Source organism: Chiloscyllium punctatum, chromosome 13, assembly GCF_047496795.1.
Source record: "Chiloscyllium punctatum isolate Juve2018m chromosome 13, sChiPun1.3, whole genome shotgun sequence".
In the NCBI taxonomy this organism is placed as follows: domain Eukaryota; kingdom Metazoa; phylum Chordata; class Chondrichthyes; order Orectolobiformes; family Hemiscylliidae; genus Chiloscyllium; species Chiloscyllium punctatum.
Genome location: NC_092751.1, coordinates 84325649 through 84349847, shown reverse-complemented (window position 1 = coordinate 84349847; position 24199 = coordinate 84325649). Strand labels below are relative to the sequence as shown.

Sequence of the window (24199 nt, the reverse complement as noted above, 5' to 3'; positions counted from 1 at the left end):
GGGTTCCACAATTCTGAGCTGATTCCAGGTTCACGGAATTTTGACTGGGTTCCACAATTCCAAACCTGGAATCTGCTGGGAATTGTGGAACCCAGTCCAGATTCCATGAAGCTGGAATCTCCTTAGCCAAAGGTGGATCTGCAGCTATTTTCCTGCCCCTCAGACACACCATTGCTATGGCATCGCCCAACCTTCAGTTGGAAGCCTTAACATTCAGCAGTTCATAGCGTCAAACTCCACTCCAGAGGCCCACTGCCTACCCTGCCACCCAATGTTGTTCATGTCCCCTCAGGTAGATGCCGTTTGTTAGATGAGATGTTAAACTGGGTATCCTTTTGGGTAGAGGATCTTTTACCATTGTTCAATGATGAGAGAGGAGTTCCCTGCCTCATATTATTCCTCAGATCGCAGAGCTGGAGCTGACTTATTTGGTGAGATCGAGATGCTGTTTGTGGAATCTTGCTGTGCACAAATCAGCACCCGGTGTCAGACAGTACAGCAGTTGCAGGTGTTCAGTTTGCTGTTGAGCATTTTGGCACACGCTGTCACAAAAGGCGCTATTCAAGCGTAAGCCTGCCTTATTGTCTTTTTTTTTCTCCTTCTCGTTCTTTCCCCTTTTAATTCATTCTGGTCGGCGACCACTCAGCATCGTTTGGGAACGAATTGTACAATCAGAAAGATCACACTCCTTTTCTCTTCTGAATGGAAACCGAACGAACCGCGGATGCTGTAAATCAGAAACTGCTGGAAAAGCTCAGCAGGTCGAACAGCATCTGTGGAGAGAAGTCGGAGTTCGCGTTCTGGGTTGAGTGACACTCCTTCGTTGTTTAGGAATGAATTAGATAAACCACAAACCTTCCTGTCCCAAGTCCTCCCTGTCGGGCGGGAACTTGGAAGCAAAAACAGGTGGTGTTGGGGCAGGAAGAGCGTGCTAGAGGGTAGCTCACGGTTTAGTGATTGTGGTCAAACAGCTTGTTTATTGCCCACAAATGAAGCCTGGGCAAATAGGCCTCGCATTGAAGGTGTCTGATTCATCCCACCCCCGAAAACAAAACCTCTTTTTGCAAACCAGAAGCTGCAGGAGAGATTTGGAGGCAGAAACGATGTTTGTATTGCTGGAAACTCTCCGGTCTTGTGATTCATTTTTTTTTGGTTCGAAAGGTGAGTGTAAAGGTAAACTGATAGAGCTGTCAGCAGCTTTGTGCTGTGCAGTGATCACTCATACATGCTCCTGAGATTCATGGTTTCCTAGCAACTGTCGCATAGATGATTTCCTTTGTGACTTGTTCCAGATTCATTGCCAAAAGAGAGAACTGCAATGCTCACGTTAACACGATGAGTGTTACGGGCTGCTTTTGTGTCAAAACCCAGAGTATGGGCTATACCGTGGCACAAAGAGAGCTGCCAATTAGTAGGCAATCCACTGTCTTTTCCTGGTATGATGGGCTACCCAGTTTGTACATTGTGAGAGAAAGTGGTACAGTTTACATACATCTGTACATATAACCCCTTATTGAAGTGTGTAAGGCTTTGACAACAATGAAGTTAGTGGTGATGTCTTGGGGACAGTCCATATCCCAGTAGATGAGGTGTTGGGGATGTTAGAGTATATGAAGGTGGATAAATCTCCTAGTCCTGACCAGATATATCCAAGAACACTACAAGAGGCTATAGAAGAAATTGCGGGGCTTTGGCTGATATTTTTGCATCGTCGTTAGCCACAGGTGAGGCCCTGGAAGACTGGAGGGTAGCAAATGTAGCATTATTCAAGAAGATCTGCAATGAAAAACCTGGGAACTATAGACCAGTAAACCCAACATCTGTGGTCGGAAAGTTACTTGGGAAGATTTTAAGAGGTAAGATATACATCCATTTGGAAAGACTGTGATTAGGAATAATCAGCATGGCTTTGTGTGTGGGAGATCAAGCCTCACAAATTTGTTAGAAGTGGCCAGAGACATTGATGAGGGCAGGGCGGTAGGCGTAGTCTATGTGGATGTCAGTAAGGCCTTTGATAAGGTTCCACATGGAGTCATAACCCGTCCATGCTGACCAGATATGCCAACCCAATCTAGTCCCACCTGCCAGCACCCGACCCATATCCCTCCAAACCCTTCCTATTCATATACCCATCCAACTGCCTTTTTAAATGTTGCAATTGTACCAGCCTCCACCACTTCCTCTGGCAGCTCATTCCATACACGTGCCACCCTCTGCGTGAAAAGGTTGCCCCTTAGATCTCTCTTATGTCTTTCCCCTCTCACCCTTAACCTGTGCCCTCTAGTTCTGGACTCCCATGACGAGCTGTTCTGGTAGGTTAGATTGCATGGAATCCAGGTGGAGTGGCAAATTGGATACACAACTGGCTTGATGGTAGGAAGCAGAGTGAAAGGATGCTTGTTAGACTGGAGGTCTGTGACTAGTGGAGTGCCTCAGGGGTCGGTGCTGGGTCCATTGCTGTTTGTTATCTATACCAATGATTTGGATGAGAATGTACAAGGCATGATCAGTAAGTTTGCAGATGACACTGAAATAGGCGGTATTGTGGACAGTGAGGAAGGTTATCAGGAATTGCAGCAGGACCTTGGTCACCTGGGGAAGTGGGCTGAGACATGGCGAGAGGGGAAAGAATAAAAGGGAACCTGAGGGGCAACTTTTTTACACAGAGGGTGGTACGCATATGGAATGAGCTGCCAGCGGAAGTGGTTGAGGCAGGTGCATTAACAACATTTAAAAGGAATTTGGACAAATGCATAGATAGGAAAAGTTTATAAGGGTATGGGCCAAGTGCAGGGAAATGGGGTAAGTGTGGATGGCCATTTTGGTCAGTATGGGTCAGTTTGGGCCAAAGGGCCTGTCTCTGTGTGTAGGACTCTGACTACTTTCTCAATAAGAGAAAGTGTGTCTCCCGAAAGCACGAACTTGTATTTGTATAGCACCTTCCGTGACCCCAGTCAATCCTGGAACGTTTTACATTCCGTGAAGCACTACATTGAAATGTAGTCACTGTTGAAGGACCAGGGCAGTAGGTACATGGGGACACCACACACACCCTTCACGCCACTTACCATCCTGACTTGGAAATAATATCACCGTGCCTTCAGTGTCACGGGGTCAAAATCCTGGAATCCCCTTCCCTGACAGCACTGTGGGCTGTAGCTGCAAGGCAAGGAGTCTGGCAGGTCAGGAAGGCAGCTCAACAAAGGTGGACAATCATGGCTAGCAACGCCATGATCCTCTACACTTTTTTTTAAAGATCGCAGTGAATTCGAACAATGCAGTTATAACATCAACTTGCATTTATAGAGCACTTCCAAGGCAGTCAAACATCACATTTGCCAGCCTTTGGCCGATATCCCTCAAAACCCTTCCTATTCATGTACCCATCCCGATGTTTTTTTAAATGTTGTAAATGTACCCACCTCTACCACTCCCTCTGGCATCTCATTCCAAAATGCTGAATGGACTCACAAGCTCTTAACATTTGCCTGTACCTGTGTTTTTTGTTTTTGCTGCTGTTTGCCTCTTATTTACTTATTGATGCTACCTAACTCTCTGATCTGCCTGTATTGTTTGCAAGACAAATCTTTTCACTGTGCCTCGGGACATGTGACAATAAATTCAATTCAATTCAATTCAGGATGATGATGACCGAACCATATGAGAGAAGTTGAGAAGAGGCTTGATTTGAAGAGAGAAATCTGAGAGTGTCTTTCTGGAGAATAGAGAGGGAGAGACATGAGGGTGGGAATTTCAAAGTTTGATGAAAGAGGGTACTGCAGATGCTGGAGATCAGAGTCAAGATTAGAGTGGTGCTGGAAAAGCACAGCAGGTCAGGCAGCATCTGAGGAGCAGGAAAATCGACGTTTTGGGCAAAAGCCCTTCATCAGAAATGAGGATGATTTCAAAACTTGGGGCTAGTGAGCTGGAAGCTATGTGACGATGTGTCTCAGTGACGACACTGAGTGAGGGCTGAAGGTTATGCAGAAACCCTGTGTGAACTTCCCTGTTCTTTGGCACGGTGCTGCTATGGATTCTTAACATGCTGGGGTCGTACAACACAGAAACAGACTCTTCCGTCCATGCTGACCAGGTTTTTTTCCTAAACTTGAAGGGCTTAAGCCTGACCTGCTGTGCTTTTCCAGGACCACACTTTTTGACTCTGATCTCCAGTCTGCAGTCCTCACGTTTTCCCAACCTAATCTAGTCCCTACATTTGGCCCATATCCCTCAAAACCCATTCATGTACCCATCCAGTTTTTTAAATGTTGTAAGTGTACCCACCTCTACCACTTCCTCTGGCATCTCATTCCAGACACACACTACCCTCTGCATTAATAAGTTACACCTCACATCCTTTCTCAATCTTTCCTTTCTCACCTTAAACCTATGCCGTTTACTTTTGGACTCCCCCAACCTAGGAAATTCACCTTGCCTATGCCCTTCATGATTTTACAGATTAGATTAGATTGCTTACAGTGTGCAAACAGGCCCTTCGGCCCAACAAGTCCATACTGACCCTCCAAAGAGCAATCCGCCCAGACCCATTCCCCTACATTTACCCCTTCACCTAACAGTACTGACAATGTAGCATGGCCAATTCACCTAACCTGCACATCTTTGGACTGTGGGAGGAAACCGGAGCACCCGGAGGAAACCCACACAGACACTGGGAGAATGTGCAAACTCCACACAGACAGTTGCCCGAGGTGGGAATTGAACCCAGGTCTCTGATGCTATGAGGCAGCAGTGCTAACGTGTATATGGTCACCCATCAGTTATCGAAGCTCCAGACAAAATAGCTGCAGCCTATCCAGCCTCTCCCTATAGCCCAAACTCTCCAGTGCCAGTAACATCCTTGTAAATATTTTCTGCACCCTTTCACGTTTAATGGCATCCTACCTATAGAACGTTAACCAGAATTGAATGCAGAATTCTAAAAGTCTCCTAATGTCTTCCTTAGCATTGCTGTGAGTTATCAGATTGTATAACTTGAAAATTGTGGTGCTGGAAAAGCACAGCAGGTTAGGCAGCATCTGAGGAGCAGGAGAGTTGACATTTCCAGGTATAAGCCCATCATCAGGAATGTGGGGGTGGTGTGGGGAAAGGAGGCTGAGAGATAAATAGGAGGGTAGGGGTGGGTAGAGGTAGCTGGGAAGGCGATAGGTAGATAGGTCGGAGGGGAGTGTGGAGCGGATAGCTGGGAAGGAAGATGGATAGGTTGGATAGTTAAAGAGGGCAGTGCCAAGTTGGAGGGTTGGTTCTGGGATGAGGTCCAGGGAGGGGAGATGGGAAAATGGTGAAGTTGATGTTGATGCCATGGGGTTGGAAGGTCCCAAGATGGAGTGTTCTTCCTCCAGGCGTCAGGTGGCTTGGATTTGGCGGTGGAGGAGGCCCAGGACTTGCATGTCCTTGGCGGAGTGGGAAGGGGATTTGAAGTGGTTGGCCACAAGGTGGTGGGGTTGTTTGGTGCGTGTGTCCCAGAGATGTTCCCTGAAATGTTCCATGAGTTGGTGTCCTACCTCCCCGATGTAGAGGAGACCACTGTATGTCTTGTCAACTCTGAACAACCCATGAACCTCTGAGTTGGAGGTGAGAGGGCCACCCTGGTGATCAGGAGGCTGGGTGGGATTTTCTGTATATGGGCAGTTTACTGTGGATGGTGCGAGATCGTCTATTTTATTTTCAGAAGGTCCTCGGCTCGCAATTCCTGATATTAGGACAGGCTGTTGTCTTCATGCACTGCATCCATCCTTTTTTTTTGGGTCAACATTTCACTTGAGTTGTCGACCATCAGCCTTTTAGGCGACCCTTTTCAGAACTTCCTTCACCATGTTTCTAACCATTCTCCTATCCCAGCATTCCCTTGGTCCCCTGTTGTCTTTCTTCCCTTATCCCTGTAACCTTTATCAAGGGTGATGGGAAAAAGGGAAGGAGCATGGAGTTAAGAAACATCAGCCATGATCGAATGGCAGAGCAGAGTCAATGGGCCGAATGGCCTTATTCTGCTCCTTTAGCATAAGCTCTTATGGTCTTACCTATTTCCTGTCTTGTCAATTTAAGCAATGATAAATACAAGGATGAAGATCCTTTTGAAAGTCAGTGTTGAACATGGTAGACCAGGCAGAGAAGGCAGTTATAAACTCATACAGGTTGTAAAAATGGAAGTATACAGTACAACACCAAAGGTGTTTTGATGAACCTAGAAATAACACTCGTTCAACATCAACTGGAGTACCGTCCAAGCTTGTGCATTTTTTACAAAGTATTGCTGGATGAAGCAAATGTGCTTTCATAGCTTTTTTTCTTTTATATATTATAAACAGGAAGCAAGAATATCAGACTTCAAAAGGAACAGCAATAATTAGGGGTGGCACAGTGGCTCAGTGGTTAGCACTGCTGCCTCACAGCACCAGGGGCCCAGGTTCGATTCCAGCCTCGGGTGACTGTGTGGAGTTTGCACATTCTCCCCGTATCTGCGTGGGGTTGCTCCAGTTTCCTCTCACGGTCCAAAGATGTGCAGGTCAGGTGAATTGGCTATGCTAGATTGCTCATAGTGTTAGGTGTATTAGTCAGGGGTAAGTTTAGAGGAGGGAAATGGGTTTGGGTGGGTAACTCTTCGGAGGGTTGGCATGGACTTGTTGGGCTGAAGGGCCTGTTTCCATACTAATCTAATTATTCCATAAGAAAAGTAATTATTGGTTGGACATCGGCTATGATTAGTCATGGTGAATTTACCATGTGTGCTTTTTGCATTTGTCTATTCGGAAAAGGTGCAATGAACCTTGAGTCCTGCTTTCTGGGGAGTTTGAAGGGAAGTGCAATTTGATATAATCCACCTTACTTACCTGGTATCACACTGGCACTTAAAATCATAGACCTGATTCCTTTTGCCAGGGAGACCAGAATGAGGGAGCAGTCAATTTAAAATGAATCCAATCAGGAGCTATTTTTCTGTCTCCCACAGAGATGGGTGCAGTTTGAAAGAGCCAAGTCCACACTCGATCAACTCAATGCCTTTGTTTTGTGCTTTACTATTCTGTGACTTCTTGAATGTGGGACTTGCAATGACAAAGAGTGCCCTGAAACATTGAAGGACCTCCCTTCATGGGAGATGGGAGTGACCCAAAACGAGATGGGAACGTGTGTAATGAGATGTTGCAAGGAGTCTTCACGGGGACTTGGATGGACTGAATGGGGTGGGTGTGAAGCTTGCAGATGGCATTTGATGTGGAGAAGTGTGAGGCTGTACACAATGAAAAGTATAACTGTTTCTTAAATGAGATTCTGAAGTGTCCTTGCTCATAAGTCACAGAGAATTAACGTGCTGGTGCAGCACACTGAAACATACAAAATAGGAGCCAGAATGGGCCACTCGGTCCTTTTGAGCCTGCTACCCCATTCAATATGATCACAATTAATCATCTAACTCTGTACCCTGTCCTCATTCCTGAAGAAGGGCTCATGCCCGAAACGTCGATTCTCCCGCTCCTTGGATGCTGCCTGACCTGCTGCGCTTTTCCAGCAACACATTTTCAGCTCACTTTCTCCCCATACCCTTTGATCCCTTTAGCTGTAAGAACAATATCTAACTCCTTCTTTGGCCTCAAATACTTTGTGGAGAATTCCACAGCCTCGTGACTTTCTGGGTGAAGATATTACTCTTCATTTCTGTCCTAAATGACCTACTTCATGTCCTTATACAATGACCTGTTATTCCAGATTTCCTGGTCATTGGGAACATCCTTTCTATCCTAACCCTGTTGAGTCCTGTTAAAATTTTATAGCTATGAAATCCCTCCTCATTCTCCTAAACTCCAGTGAATATAGTCCTAACCGATCCACTCTCTCTCTTCATATGTCAGTCCTGCCATCCCAGGAATCAGTTTGGTAAACCTTTGTTGCACTCCCCTCCATAACCAGAGCATCCTTCCTCCAGGTAGTGAAGCTAAAATTGCACCTAATAGTCTCACCAAAGCCCTGTACAATCGCAGCAAGGTAACTCTGCACCTGTACATGAACCCTCTTGCGAGCATGGCCATTTATCTTACTTTGACCACCCCCCAAAAAGCCTGTCTCCATCATCTACAAGACAGACCAGGAGTGTGATGGAATACTCCCCACTTGCCTGGATTGGTGCAGCTCCAACAACACACAGGAAGCTCGACACCATGTGGAATAGCAGATTAATTGGCATGATGTTCACAAACATCCATTCCCTCCCCTGACCCTCAGTAACAGCAGTGTGCACAACCTACAGGATGCACTCCAGAAATTCATCAAAGGTCCTGAGACAGCACCTTCCAAACCCATGGCCACTTCCATTTAGAAGGACAGGGGCAGTAGTTACATGGAACACCACCAAGTTCCTCTCGAAGACAATCACCATTTTTGACTTGGGGATATATTGTGCTCCTTCCCTGTTGCTGGGTTAAAATCCTGGAATTCCTTCCCTAAGGGCATTGTGGGTAAACTTACAGAGCACGGACTGCTGCAGTTCAAGAGGCAGCTCACCACCACCTTTTTAGGGCAATAAATGCTGGCCTATCCAGCGACGTCCACAAACAAATAATGAAAATAATCTACTTGCAGTGTCCGTTTATCCACTTGAGTGAATCTTCTGAGCCATGCAGGTACAACTAAAAATCAAATGTGTTCAAAAACATAAATTGAAATGAACGCAATATTCTTAACCTAGCTGCAGCTCTTGCACACAGTTATGTCCTGCAGTCTCTTTCAGAATCCCGTGAGGTTGGTAACAGGAATTTCTAATGCATCGTAATAAAGATTGTGGTTGAAGCACTTTACAGTTCCAGAGGCATCTGTGGTGATGGATGCTGAGACAGCCTTTCAGTTTAATGCCATTTCATCAGACCGCTGAATATTTATCATGTTTTCTGTTTTGTTTTGTTTTACAAATGCAGGGGCGTAGTGGTCATGTCACTGGGTCAATAATCCAGGCTAGTGCTCTGGAGACGATGGATTTGAGTACCATTTAGACAAATTTAAATTCAATTGACAATTCTGGAATTGAAAACTAGTCTCCGTAATGTTGATCTGTTGTAAATGCTCACCTGATCCACTGATCTCTTTTTTTAAGGAAGGAAATCTGCCTTCCTTACCCCGTCTGGCCTACACTGCAATAAGGGCAGTAACTCTATTCAAGGGCAATTAAGGATTGGCAATAAATGCAAGTGATGCCCACATTCCATGAAAGAACAGAAAAAAGGAGCATTTTAACGAAACGGGAACATTCATATACAGTACATGCATTCAACGCTTTCTATCAGAGCTGCTTTGGGGAGGTGTCACACCGTCCCCTTGAGCAAATCATACAATGCTACTCTCACCTGTTCAAAGATTACTCTGCTCCCCTCCTCTCCATTCCCCTCCAGAGGTCTCCAGTTCCTCCTAAACGCCAATGCTTCCAGCAAATCCAACCACCCATGCCTCTCCCTCACCAAAGTCCTGGGTGGTCATTCCAATTGACTCTACATAGGATATGGTTCTGTTCCCGATTTATACCTTCCCCCCCCCCCCCAACGATGTGAAAGGGAAATACCTAATCCCTTTGATGTTTTGTTTGCGGCTGCACTTTCAACTCTTAACCCCTCCGTCTTGGACAGAGTGATTTTCAAGTTGTGTCAGCCTCAAGTCTTTGATTGTTACACTTGGAACCACAGTTTTGCTTGTCCAGCAATATTGAAGCCTTTAAAAAGAGCATTGTTAGTACACGAGGGGGAGAGAGAGAGAGGATGGAAATGTTAGAAGGTGAGAGAGTGGGAGGAGAAGGCTTGTGTCGAGTATCAATACAACGTGGACTCATTGGGTTGAATGGTCTGTTTTGTACATTTCCGTGCAGTTAGTATTTGCCAGCAGATGATGCCTGGCCGGGAGAAGATCAGCGTGAAATATAATTCTAAACTTGCGATTGTAGTGTGCCTGCATGGAGGTATTTCAGAATCTGTATAAATGATCTTTTGTGCACGTGCACCAGTGTTGACTTGCCCCACTCACCACTTGCTGATCCCAAAAGAAAGACTTGCAACCATAGTAGTCTTTTTATGAACATAGAAGCTAGAGTCGGACATTCGACCAGTCAAGCCAGCTCTATCATTTGATGAGATCATGGCTGATCTGCTTGTGGACTCAGCTGCACTTTTCTGTCTGAAAGCCTTGACTCCCTTTATCGGTTATCGGAAACCTATCTATCTCAGCCTTGAATAAATTCAAAACTCAGCCTCCATTGTTTTTTAGCAGTTCCATATTTAACAGCTCTGAGATTTAAAAAAAACTCCTCATCTCTCTTTCAAAGAGCCAACCTTTTATTATTAGGTCATGTCCCCTCTTTTTAAGTCTCTCCTACATTTTCCCTGTATCTACCCAGCCCGTGCCCCCTCAGCATTTATAATTTGAAAACCCTAGCATGTTATCCTGAACTCCAAGGGAAACAGGTAGATTAATCAATCTTGATAAGAAATGACATGTATCCCAGGAATGAGTCGAGTGAATCTTCTCTGAACTACTTTGACCTCATGATGTCCCAAGATCTCTGCCCTTTGTTACCAATTCAGTGGTTTTGTGGTTTATATAAAACATAGGGAACGCTGGATCCAATTTGTGCACAGAGGTCCCACAACAGGCATTGCCTGAATAACCTGTTTTTAGTGAGTTTTAGCTTGAGAGATAAATATTGATCAGAATGTCTGAGAGAACATCTCCATTCTTCTGTCAATAATTTCCACCTTGATGCCTTGGTTTAATATCTCATTTAAAATAATGGCACATCAGACAGGATTGTGGTCATTTGACTCTTCAGTGGACTGTTCGACTTGCATTGAGGTGCTATATAAATGGATTCTCATTAGAACAGTCTCATAGGCACTCAGCAACATTTGGCTACCCTCAATCTCACCCAGATTTCTTTCCCCTTCAATAGTGAGGTCAGTGCAGGAGAGAGAGAGAAAGAAACCCGCATTGCTAACTGACAGAGTTAGCAGTTACTGCCTTTGATGTTGAATTCATGTATTGCTGGACATCGGAGTGTGTCAGGGATGGAATGAGCTGCCAGAGGAAGTGGTGGAGGCTGGTACAATTGCAACATTTAAGAGGCATCTGGATGAGTATATGAATAGGAAGGGTTTGGAGGGATATGGGCCGGGTGCTGGCAGGTGGGACTAGATTGGGTTGGGATATCTGGTCGGCATGGACAGGTTGGACCGAAGGGTCTGTTTCGATGCTGTACATCTCTATGATTCACAGGATCCCTCTCACCCTCAATCTCACCGAGATCTCTTTCACCCTTGATCTCACCAAGATCCCTCCAGCACTCAATCTCGCTGAGATGTCTCTCAAGATCCCTCAATCTCACCAGATCATCCTGATTTTCAATCTCACTAGATCCCCTTGACTCTCAATCTCATCAGAACCTCCCTGGTCTTTGAGATCACTAGATTTCTCTAACATTCAATCTCACTGGCTCTCTCCAATCCTCAATCACACCAGATCCTTTTACAAATGGGACAGTGATGTTGTAATTTTACTGTAATTCATTTTCTCTCATTCCAGATGGCATCAAAGTTGTGGGCATAGTGGGCAGTGAAGAAGGTGATCTGAAAATACAACACACTCTTGGTTGGATGGGCTGAGGAGTGGCAGATGGAGAGATAGAGAGTCAGTGGTGAGGGTTATGGGTCGCTGGTTAAAGATGCAATTTAGGGTTGGGGTGAGGGTTTGAGATCAATGGTTAAGGATGAGGGTTGGAGTTAATGGTTGAGGATGGGATTTTTGGAATTTGTGGTTGAGGGTGAAGGTGAGAGGTTAGTGGTTGAGATGAGGGTTTAGAGTTAGTAATTACAGGGGAGAGTTAGTGGTTCTAGTTAGGAGATGACCGTTAGTGTTAAATGCTTTTGCCAACACAATTGCCCCTGTATATGTTTGAACAATAAAAATACTGAGACATCATTTCAGGTTCAGCTTCTGTGTTACTAGCTAATGTACCGTGAACCACTCACATAATGGAAGTGACTACAGGTCCTTACAGCGTGGTTCCTGCTGGTGAAGTCACTGATCAGCAAATTGAATGCTCCTGAGAGATTGGCTATTAAATACCCAACAGCTGCCCTGGAGTTCCTCTCCCCCCGATTCGTTCGACAATTAGGAACCACCTCCAATTGTTTTTGCTGCACAATTCGATTTTAAAATTTCACGCTTGAAAATTAGTGTTCGATGTACAAACCAATGCATTTTACATCCAAGTTTCAGCTTGATGGAACATAACAGTGGCCCTAGCCATGGAATTGTAATTTGTAGCGACAGTGTGATTTGCTAATAATAAGGTGAAAACATAAAGATGTCCGGAAGGAAGTAATACTTAATACTCTGATTGTGTTAGAATAAAGTATCTGGCTGAAGAGGGAATGTGATCATTCTTGAGAAATACAGTAGACCAAGGTGCTAACTGATTTGAAATGAAAAATATCAGACAAAAATCAACAAGAGCAGGTTAGAGTTTGGGTTGTCGACCATCCCAGAATTTCCTTTCATTTATTTATGGAGCATGGGCATCACTCGTTTTTATTGCCTGTCCTTAGTTTCCCTTGAGCAGGTGTTGGCGAACTGCTTTCTTGAACTACTGCAGTCCATGTGCTGTAGATTGACCCACACTGCCCTTAGGGAGGGAATTTCAGGACTTTGACCCAGCAATAGTGAAGGAATGGTGATATATTTCCAAGTTAGGATGGTAAGTGTCTTGTAGAGGAACTTGGAGAGCTGGCAGTGTTCCCATCTATATGCTGCCTTTGTCCTTTGAGGTGGATGTTGTTGTGGTGTTGGAATGTGCTGTCTAAGGATCTTTGGTGAATTTCTGCAGTGCATTTTCTTGATGGTCCACACTGTTACTTTTGAGCATCAGTAGTGGAGGGAGTGGATATTTGTGGATGTAGTGCCAGTTAAGTGGGCTGCTTTGTCCTGGATAGGGTCTAGCTGCTTGAGCGTTGTTGGAGGTGCACCCATCTAGGCAAGTGGGGAGCATTCCATCACACTCCTGACTTGTGCCTGGTGGACAGAATTGTACATGAAGGTCCAGGAGTCTGCAGATGGCTCATTCGGGTATTGCTGAGAGTAACCTTTTGAATTTGCTTTCCCTGATAACAACAGGAAACCTTCTTGTTCTCAAAACCCCTTGGCTTAAAACTGAGAGTGCCGGCATTTGATTCTTAGCTTCTCTGATGCTGATGGGGTGAATGCAAGGGCATTGCCAAACAAGTATCCTCTTGTTAGTAAGGAGATCAAAGGGAGAAGGCAGGAGATGGGGTTGGCAAACAGATCAACCGTGATTGAATGATGCCGATGGGCCAAATGGCCTAATTCTGCTTCTATATCGGTCAGACCGCCCAGAATATGTCCACTCGGATTTGTGCAACATAAACCTGGTCCTACTTAGGGTCTTGTTTGGAACTTTGTTCAACTCCTGCTCTCTATTTGCCCCACTGTTGGTGACAATGTAATGACCTCCCGAAACCTTATGATCTCTGTTCCCCAACAATTAGAATTCTTGAAAGTTAATTAATGTCCCTTTAGAAGAGTCCCAGAAACAGGGGAGGTAAATGGCCGGGTGGAAAGGGGTGGGGTAGAGATCCAGTCGAAAGATGTTGAAACAGATGAGATCCTCAGGGACTTAGTCAGGTGGATGCTGAAGTTATGTTTGGCATTAGGGGCTGAGACTGGAACACAATCTCTCATTTTCGATGGATGTAAGGAGAAATCTTTTCCGTCAGAAGGTCGTGAGTCTGTAGAATACTTTTTCCTGGGCGATAGAATCTTGGGATATGTTTAAGGCAGCGCTTGGTCAATGGAGTCAAAGGGAAAGTAGAGTTGAGGCTACAGTTGAGCCAGCCATGATCTTGTTGAATGGCAGAACAAGTGGCCTACTCTCACTCTTGATTTGTGGGTTTGCATTTATTAGCCTCTCCCTGCCACCAAATCAGAGTCTTCTGATTGAGATGACCAACTTAAGGTTTGCATTTCTTTGCCACCTCTGCTGCTCCTTTACCAGTCAAGGCCTGCTCCACTCCATGTGTGCAGGGACATGCTGGCATTGTCCTGTGGTGTTTGGGGGCCAAGGCCTTGGGTGCCCACTGATGTCACCCCGGCAGCAAATGCCATCCTTCCCCCTGCTTCAAGAGTTCTCACTCGCCCTTCACGCTAACCCTGTCTGGTCCACCAGCACTTACCTGGTTGATCTCCTCGCCGCAGTGAGGCTGCCCTCTGCGCGCCTGACTCCCCACGCCTGGCTCGGTTGTCACCTGCAGCACCTCCTGCTGCTTGGAGATAGACCATTCACCTTTTCAAGGCCTGGTGACAGGCAGCTCACGGCCTGACAAGCCTAACTCGGAGCCCCTGGAAATGGCTGCCATGGGATTTGTCTGGTCGGTGGAACCACCACCATTAAATGTGGGCACACTTCTCCAGCCAAGAGTCCTGCCTTTAGCTTGGCATTAATTAATCCGATAAGATCCTGGCTTGGATTGTTTTGTACGTTACAGGTGCAGCATAAATATGAATAATTGTTGTAGGTGGACCAAATAATTGTGAATCCCGTCGCTTAGAGATTCCTCTTCGTTTCCTCTGGGTCACCGAATAGGATGCCCTCAATGGATAACCATTCTCACGCCCTGTTTACTCGCACTGCATTGGCCAGCTGCCCTTTGTAGTCTGCTGGGTAGCCAATCATTGTGGTTTTTAGCAGCCAATGAATGAGGGAGGTCTGCTCGGCTGCTGGGACCCAAGCTGGGACCAGACTCTGCTTTATCCTATTTCACCGACAGCTGGAGCTCAGTCTCCTTTTGAGTTTTCCTCCACCAGAATAGATTCATGTTTCACAATCCTCTGTCGCATAGGGCTCGAGTTAGAAATCTAGAAAACCCAGATGATCTGCAGGGGTGGAATGGTGACTCTGTGTGGTTAGTATTGCTGCCTCATGGTACCAGGGATCCAGGTTTGATTCCAGCCTTGGGCGACTGCCTGTATGGAGTTTGCACATCTCCCTGTGTCTGTGTGGGTTTCCTCCCACAATCCAAAAATGTGAAGGTTAGTTGGATTGGTAAAGGGAAATTATCTCATAGTGTGCAGGTTAGGTGGATTAGCCATGGGAAATGCAGGGTGACAACTAAAGAGTGTGTGAAGGCTAGGTATTGAGTACAGTGATCGTGCCACAGGGAATGAATAAGATTTTGCAAGGTCTCCATTCCTCTTTAAACTCCAAAGGCAGCCATGTTGAAAACTGGGTAAACAGTTACCTGCCTCATTTAGCCTCTGAGAGTTATTCTGTACAGGGAGTTGCCAGGTACACGGCTGCTTCTACTAAACAAAGGCTGGCAACGAGGGCAATGTTGGCTTTGGTAAATGAGATCCCTAGGCCCCAACCTCAACGTTATACCCCAGAGTGAAACGCATCACTGGTTGCTCATTACACACGGCGAAGGTGATAGAAGTAAAAATCTTGACAGATGAGTTCAAAGGTGTGCAGGCTAAGTGGATTGGCCGTGCTTAACTGTCCAGGGGAGTACAGGCTAGGTGGAATGCCCATGGGAAATGCAGGGTTACAAGGATAGGGTTGGGGGCTGGATCTGTGTGGGATGCTTTTTGGAGGGTCAGTGCGCTCTCGATGGACCAAATGTCCTTTTCCCACATTGATTCAAAAGTAGGACTGGAACAGACCATTCGGCCCTTTGAGCCCATGTCATGCAGCTTAATTCCTTGCTGTCTGTAGATTCTAGAACCGTATCAATTTCTTAAAGTTCACTTCTACAGCCTTCTGGTTAATTCCGGAATATTCACTACCCTCTGAGTGAAGACCTTTTCTCCTTGTTGCGATCCAAAATTACTATTTCATAGCCTGAGACCTTTTGTCTTGGACATCCCTGGCCAAAGTAGACATCGTTCCTGGATCCTGTCTGTTCATCCCTGTCGGAAGTTTGTACACTGCAGTGAGATCCGTTCTTGTTTTTCTAACCTGCAGTGAATCCAAACCCCAGGTGACCAATTGATCAGCTCAGTGGGCAGCCGCCTTTAGAAGGTTGTGAGTTCAAGTCCCTGAACTTGAGAGCTGAACAAAATCAAGGTTGCTAAAGAGGAAGTAGTATTTCCCTGTCACGTTTTGTTTTTAATTCATTCATTCATTCATTCATTCACAGGATGTGGGTGTCGCTGGCTAGGCCAGAATTTCTTGCCCAACCATAGAGGGTAGTTAAGAGTCAACCATGTTGCTTTTGGTCTGGAGTCACATGATTTTGATTTATTGTACCTGTTTACAGTGAAAAGTTTTGTTTTGTGTGCAGTACAGGCAGACCAGAAATGCAGTAGGTTAAAAGAACCGAGCGATGAATACAGTGTCACCGTGCAGAGAAAGGGCATGGAGAGCAAGATAAACATTATACTTAAGATTTGAGAGGGCCATTCAGAATGTAGGCATGGTGGCTCAGTGGTTAGCACTGCTGCCTCTCAGCGCCAGGGACCTGGGTTCGATTCCACCCTTGGGTGTCTGTATGGAGTTTGCACGTTCTCCCTGTGTCTGTGTGGGTTTCTGCTGGGTGCTCTGGTTTCCTTCCATAGCCCAAACATGTGCAGGTTAGCTGTGGGGAATGTAGGGTTATAGAGTAGGAGGATGGGTCTGCATAGGATGCTCTTTGGAGGGTTAGTGTGGACTTGTTGGGCTTAATGGCCTGTTTTCCATACTGTTGGGAATCTAAGCATTGCTCAAATGTAATAACAGTGGGGAAGAAGCTAGTTTTGAATCTGCTGCTATGTGAGTTTACGTTTCGTAGGCCAGACCAGGTAAGGATGGCAGTTCCCTTCCCTGAAAGAGATGGGCTTTTCCTGACAATTGACAATGGCTTCACGGTCATCACTAGACTCTTAATTCCAGAGTTTTAAAAAAATGAATTTAATTTTCACCATCTGTTATGGTGGGATTTGAACCCAGAAATGCCAGACAATTAGCTGAGTGTCTGGATTAACAGTCCAGCAAGAATACTACTAGGCCACTGCCTCCCTGGAACTTGTGAGGTAGCAGGAAAGAATCCTGTGACGTCATTTTTTTCTTAAATGGGAAGGGAAGGTCTCCTTGAAGTTCCAGCCAATATTTATCCCTCATGCCAGATCACTGAATCTAATTGCTCGGATTGTTATCACCCTGAAAATAAAAGAAGATTGCTGTGTACACAAGACGTAGAGGAATGGTGACCAAATGACGAGCTTTGGGACATGTAGTAGGTGCTGCATAAATGCAGGTTTTGTTTGTTTCTCGCTTGGTTTTCCAGGTGTGTGTCAGCTCTCAAGCTGGCTTTGAAGGGCACCGTTTCCATCAGCGAACCTTTGACTCAGCAACATCTTAAAGAGGAGAAATAACACCGTTATTTCTTTCCTTTACAGAATGAAAAGACTCTGGGCCATTCTGCCAGTCGTTCCAGCAACATCTCAAAGGTATGTCCTGAATTTCTGATTTCTGCCTTGCCATTGAACATACAGTTGGTCATTCCACCCCTCAAGCCTGCTCTGTCGTTCAATAAGATCCCAATTGAACTGATTTGGGCCTTAAATCCACATTCCAGACAAGCCCCTTGATGACCTTTCACCCTTTTAATAAGGATCTACCCACCTCGTCTTAAAAATAGTTGAGAACTCTGCTTCCATCAACCTTTCAGTAAAACTCCAAGCAAACAAAATTGCCTATTCTCTGTTTTAAGTGGGTGACCTCTGATTATTTAACAGTGACCCCCTAGTTCGAGATGCTCTGATTCTCCTGCTTGTCAGGACTCTCCACCATCCCAAGGAACTCCTGTTTCAATCAGTCACTTCCCCCTGCTAAACTCCACCAGATACAGGCCTAACCTGCCCAACCTTTCATCACTGGATATTCCATTCCATACCAGGTATTAACCTAGTAAAGCTTCTCTGAACTGCCTCTAACCTCAGTCCAACTCGTCCATGCCGACCAGATATCCGAAACTCACCTCATCCCGTTTGCCAGCACTTGGCCCATATCCCTCTAAACCCTTCCTATTCATATACCCATCCAGATGCCTTTTAAACATTGTAATTGTACCAGCCTCCACCACTTCCACTGGCAGCTCATTCTATACATGCACCACCTTCAGTGTGAAAACATGGCCCCTCCTATTTACACCCTTCCTTGAATATGGAGACCAGTCCTGTACACAGTACTCCAGATGTGCTCTACTAGTGCCTTGATAACTGAAGCATTAGCTCCATACAAGACGCGATATCGACATTTCCCTAACCAGACTGTTCAGGGATGTCATTACACACCTCTGGAGCAAATGGGGGTAGCTTGAAACCAGGCTTCCTGGCTCAGAGGTAGGGACAGTACCTCTGCACCCCAAGAACTGATATATTTCAAACTGCTAGATAATAATTAAGGTACTTTAATTATAAATCACTGTTGCTGTTGCAGCTGTACTCCTGTTTAATATAATTACTTTAAATCAACCAGTTATTACACACCACTGGAGCAGGTGGGTCTTGAACCAGAATCTCCTGGACTCGGAAACAGGGGCACTACCACTGAGCCACAAGAGCTCCTCGTGTCCTGGGGTACGTTTCCTTGGATTAAAAACCTCAGTCCCATCAGCCGCTGGTTAAAGTTCTACTGACTGACATGACAGGAGGATGACACCAGTGTTCGCTTGGATTTAAGATAATGGCTGACTAATACTGTCCTTGGCACTTGGAACAATTAACCAGTTAATCAATGCTGCCACTAATGAAGAAGCGAGCCCAGAGAAGTATGGTTTCTGGAAGCTGCAAGAGTTGCCGAGTCGTTTTCCAGTTTTGATTGCAAAGCACACACTGACAGAGCCCCCTAGTCACATCTTCAGGGGGAATCTAGTAAAAGGCGAGTTAATCATGCCTGAGGGAGAGTCATATCAGACTCTAAGTGTTAACTCCATTTCTCTCTCCACATATGCTGCCGAGTTTCTCCAGCGTTTTCTATTTTTATTTCAGATTTAATTCAGCATCCCCGGTATTTTTAGCTAATTCAACCAGACCCTGGCCTACCTCTTGACTTCATTTGCCTGTCTTGCTTCAGTGACCATTTTAACGGCCCAATTCCTTTGTTGCCCAACTGTTTAATGTGGGCAATAACCCTCCAGGAGACACCCCTCATTCGCTTGCCTTGACACACCTTGGCTGTTCTGTTCCGATCTCCCTTGAACCACCAATACAGCTGACTCAACTTCCACATGGGCTTTCGTTTGGAAAATTCGATCCTGGATTTGGGTGTGACAATCAAGGGCAGTGTTCACTGCTCGTCTCTAGCTGCTCACTGCGCTGCTACAGTTCAGAGGCAAACAAATCTCTGGTCATGTGGGGTTCGTATATTGTGCTAGGGTGCTGAGTTTTGCAGCTCATGGTTTGATCCGATTCACAATAATTCAGCTACTTCAACATATGCTTTTTAATGTTTAGAATCATTCAGAAGATTACCTTCAATTGAGAGTTTCTCTGTCTCTGGATTAAAACCTTTAAAAGACATTTGGCCAAACAACATTTCTTCACAAAGCACAAAGCTCTTCGATAACACTCCTTTTAATTCTGGTAAATCCAAACAGAAGCTCATCACTAATTATCTTTCCTTCGCTGGATTATGCAGTATCATGACCTTTTTCGTTTAAAATTTATTAATAGTTTTTTGTTTGTAGCCTTCTGGTTTCTTTTTGCAAGCCCTAGATCTTAACAATGTACAGCACAGAACCCACATGAGGCTCAAAGTCTGACCACAGGCCTCTTCCTGCTCCCCTGAGGCCTAACCACTTCAGACAGAGCCTAAATACCCAACTGTTGCATTCCCAGGCCTTCAGGACCGGAAGCTGAAATCACCAGCTACTTACCTCTGTGTCACAGGGTGGGGGAGAAAATGAAATCGCAATTTTGTTCTCTCTGAAAGCAGCATTGAGTGATTGAGCAAGTGCTGAGGGAATTAAACTGGCAGTGGCCACGGCTTTACTACAGCCTGACCCTTTCTAATAGGTTGGATTGCTATTGTATTTAGTGAGAGAACAAACCAACTTTTATACTTTGACGATAAAAGAGTCCAAAAACCTAAGGGAGATTCTCTGGTGATTTGTATCAACGAACAAGTTGACGCATTGCTTAGCTCAGGGACCTGTATTTTTTATGCATTCCAACTAGAATCACTTTTTAAAAAGTTAAATTTAATACTATAATGGGGAGGAATTGACCTAGTAATATTATTGCTGGGTTATTACTCTAGAGTCCCAGGCAATGTTTTGGGGATCCAGGTTCTAAACTGGCCATCACAGATGGTGAAATTTGAATTCAATAAAAATCTGGAATTAAGTGTCTAATGTCATCATTCATCTAATGATAACCATGAAATCATTGCTGGAAAAACCCATCTGGTTCACTAATGTCCTTTAGGGAAGGAAACTGCCATCCTTACCCAGTCTGGCCTACATGTGACTCCACACCCACAGAAATGTGGTTGACTCTTAACTGCCCTCTGGGTAATTAGGATGGGATAAATGCTGGCTTAGCCAGATACACTCTTCATCCTGTGAATGAATTTTTAAAAAATTCACAGAGAGATGTCGTAAAATATCCTACAACTGCTTTGTCTAACCAAACCTTGGGTTTGGGCCTCAATTTTCAAACTCACTGATGGAGCTTTCCCTCAGAATCTCTTCTGCACTTGTGTCTCACGGCCCTAGTTGCTCGTAAGGTGGGCTACAAACTGACTGGTGACTGTGTGGTTTGACCAGGAGTCGTAAGAGATCTTTCCTTTAACTTGTCTTCCTTTAACATTCCCCTTTCTCCTCCCACCCCACCTCACAATGTGCCACTGCCTCACTGTATCTTGTCCCCCTGGTTTTAATCACACCACCATTGGTTGCCATGCTGTCAGCATCCTGGGCCTGAAGGTTTTGGATTTCCACTTCGGCCTACCTCCTTTTGAAGTTGCTACTGGAACCTTGTGCCTTTGATGGTTCTCTGGATTAGGAGAAACCAGGCTGCGGGCCCCGTCAGTTCTCAATCATCTTGCATACTCGGGGATTGAAATCCCTGCGGCAGATTACAATGTGTGCTGATTTTGTTTTAATCCCAATGCTTTATTCTCCTGGTAGAGAATCGTAGGCGAATGGTGAAAACAATCAGCCTCCAACACTGCCATCTCATTGACATTGAGTAGCCGCTGTGGGAAGGATAGATGGGTGCTTATGCTGCAGACCACATAGTTGTTGAGTTAATGTCCTACAATCCTGCCAACCCCTTTGCCGCTCCCCACCCTGAACTTGCCATTCCTGTGATTCTTTTCTGTAGCTCCTCCTCCACCCCCCCCAAATTTTGTTTACCTCACTAATGGTGGTCAGGTCTGCAGGGGTCAAATTGTGGGATACACTTCACAAACTCAACACACCAGATGTTGGCCTACTGGTATTATTGTTGGGCTACTAATCCAGAGAATGTTCAGGTTCAAAAGATGGTGAATTTTAAATTTAACAAAAATTTGGAATTAAGAGTCTAGTATCGCCAACTTTAAGGGTATTTAGAGTCATAGAGATGTACAGCATGGAAACAGACCCTTCGGTCCAACCTGTCCATGCTGACCAGATATCCCAACCTAATCTAGTCCCATCTTAATGACCATTGGATAAGCATATAGATGAAAATGGCTAGACATGCTTCGATTGGTTCCATAGGTCAGCGCAACACTGAGGGTCGAAGGGCCTGCAGTGCGCTGTCATGTTCTATGTTCTATCTAAGGATGACCGTGAAACCATTGCAGTAAAAAAAAACATCTCGTTCACTGATGTGCTTCAGGGAAGGAGGCTGCCATATTTACTTGGTCTGGCTACATGTGACTCCAGACCCATAACCTTCCATCCTCCTCCCTCCTTTAACTACCTCCCTTTAGAACCCAGCAATCTGAGTGAGCTTTCCATAGCGCTGCTTTCCCTTTGTGTGAAATATGCTGGTGCTCGCTGTTCCCTGCAGGGGTGAGGGTGTAACGCTGTGGTTTCACAGGATTGATGGGCATTACTTTCAAAGATGATACAGATGCAGCAATGCTTCAAAGCCTCCTTTTCAAAAGATTCCAGAGCGAAATGAAAATGTCTAAAAGTGTAACTTAATCAAACCTTGGGGTTGTTATGGTGCAGAAGGAGGCCACTTGGCCCATTGTACCTGATGTCCTTCAGAGAAGAACATCAGTCATGTGTGCCTGATCTGGTCTACATGCAGCTCTCCAGACCCACAGCGAGGTTCAATTCCCTAGTCCCAATAACCTGCTTTTGCTCCATTTTCCTGCTCACAGTTTCTATCCAACTAACCATCCAATATCCTCTTGAAAGCCTCATTTGAACCTGCCTCCATCAGGTTTACAAGAAGTGCATTCCAGACCCTAGCTACTCGCTGTGTGAAACAAAGTCATTCTCGCATTGTTCTTGCTTCTTTTGCCAGTCATTTTATATCTATGTCCTTTTATTCTTGTTTGTTTTAAGAGTTCAAGCAGTTTCTCTCTCTTGAACTTCCCAGCCCACTCATGGTTTTGAAAATTTCTATGAGCTCTCTCGTAGAATCCCTAGAGAATAGAAGCAGGCCATTCAGCCTGTCGATTCCACACTGACCATCTTCTGAAGAGCATCCCACCCAGATCACCCCCATTCTCACGGCTACCCCACTTAGCCTGCACATCCTTGAACACTATGGGCAATTTAACACCGCCAATCCACCCGACCGGCACACCTTTGGACTGTGGGAGGAAACCCACACAGACACGGGGAGAATGTGCAACTCCACACAGACAGTTGCCCGAGGCAGGAATTGAAACTGGGTCCCTGGTGCTGTGAGGCAGCAGTGCTAACCACTGAGCCACCATGCCATCCCCAGGAGAACAGTCACACTTCTTCAATGTATCCTCATCACTGAAGTTGCTCATTCCTGGAACTATGCTTGTAAAGCCTACCTACCATTAGGGTACCTGGTCCTTTATAAAGCCTTTCATTTATTCTTCCATGAGATGTGGGGGTCACTGCTGTTGCCCATTCCAATTTACCCTTTATTCCAGTGTCTTGCTTGAAGTTTTCAGTGGGCAGTTGAGAGTCAATCGCATTGCTGTTGGTCTGGAGTCACATATCGAGCAGTAAGGATGGTAGATTTTCTTCCTTTAAAGGGAGATCACTGAACCAAATGTGTTTTTGCAATCCATGATCGCTTTACGGTCAACATTACTGAGACTAACTTTACTCATCCAGATTTTATTTATTAAATTGAGATACCACCAGTTGTGGGGGCGGGATTTGAACCCATGCCTTTTCAACATTAGGAGAAAGTAAGGACTGCAGATGCTGGAGTTCCGAGTCCAAAAGTGTGGTGTTGGAAAAGCACGGTCAGTCAGCATTCAAGAAGCAAGAGAGTCAATGTTTTGAGCATAAGCAGTTCATCACATTCCTGATGAAGAGCTTCTGCTTGAAGTGTCGATTCTCCTGCTCCTCAGATGCTGCCTAGTGTGCTGTGCTTTTCCAGCACCACACCTTTTGCCCTGTTTCACCATTAGCCTGGCATTGAGTTACTAGCTGGGGTGGGGGGGGGGGAAGAGAGATATTACCATTTTGCCACTGCCAACCCGTAATAGTATCACAGTGGCCTGCTTGTATCTTAATGCCCTGCTTGTTTGCAACTAAACAAAGTGCAGGACTCGACAGCACCTTCCAAACCCACAACCACCACCATCTGGAAGGACAGGGGCAGCAGATACTTGGGAGACACCACCATCTGCAAATTCCCCTCCAAGTGTCTCCCCATTCTGATTTGGAAACATATCGCCCCCGTTCCTTCAGCGCTGGGTCAAAATTCGGGAACTCCCTCCCACACAATTTTGTTGGTACACTACATGGCGAGCAGTGGTTCATGAAGGCAGTTCACCACCAACCTCTCCAGGGCACTTAGGGACGGGTAATAAATGCTGACCGAGCTAGCAATGCCCTCACCCTGTGAGCGGGTGTTTTGAAAACAGCAGAGGCTCCTGCAGATGCTGGTCAACTGTGACCACCTCAGGGATTGTAAAGGATTGTCAACGAGTGCTGACCTTACCAGTGATGAGAATGAATAATATCAATGATGTGACAGAGCATGTGTGTCACATGGCACAGGATGA

At 45.5% G+C, this 24199-nt stretch overlaps 1 protein-coding gene across 1 annotated transcript in view; it reads left to right on the top strand.

The window, feature by feature from the left end:
- LOC140484580 (uncharacterized) overlaps positions 1-24199 on the top strand; it is a 62923-nt gene that overhangs the window by 25706 nt on the left and 13018 nt on the right. Inside the window, exon 2 of the mRNA XM_072583034.1 lies at positions 17434-17484. Coding sequence (XP_072439135.1) covers positions 17434-17484 — 51 coding nt within the window. The remainder of the gene's footprint in view (positions 1-17433; positions 17485-24199) is intronic.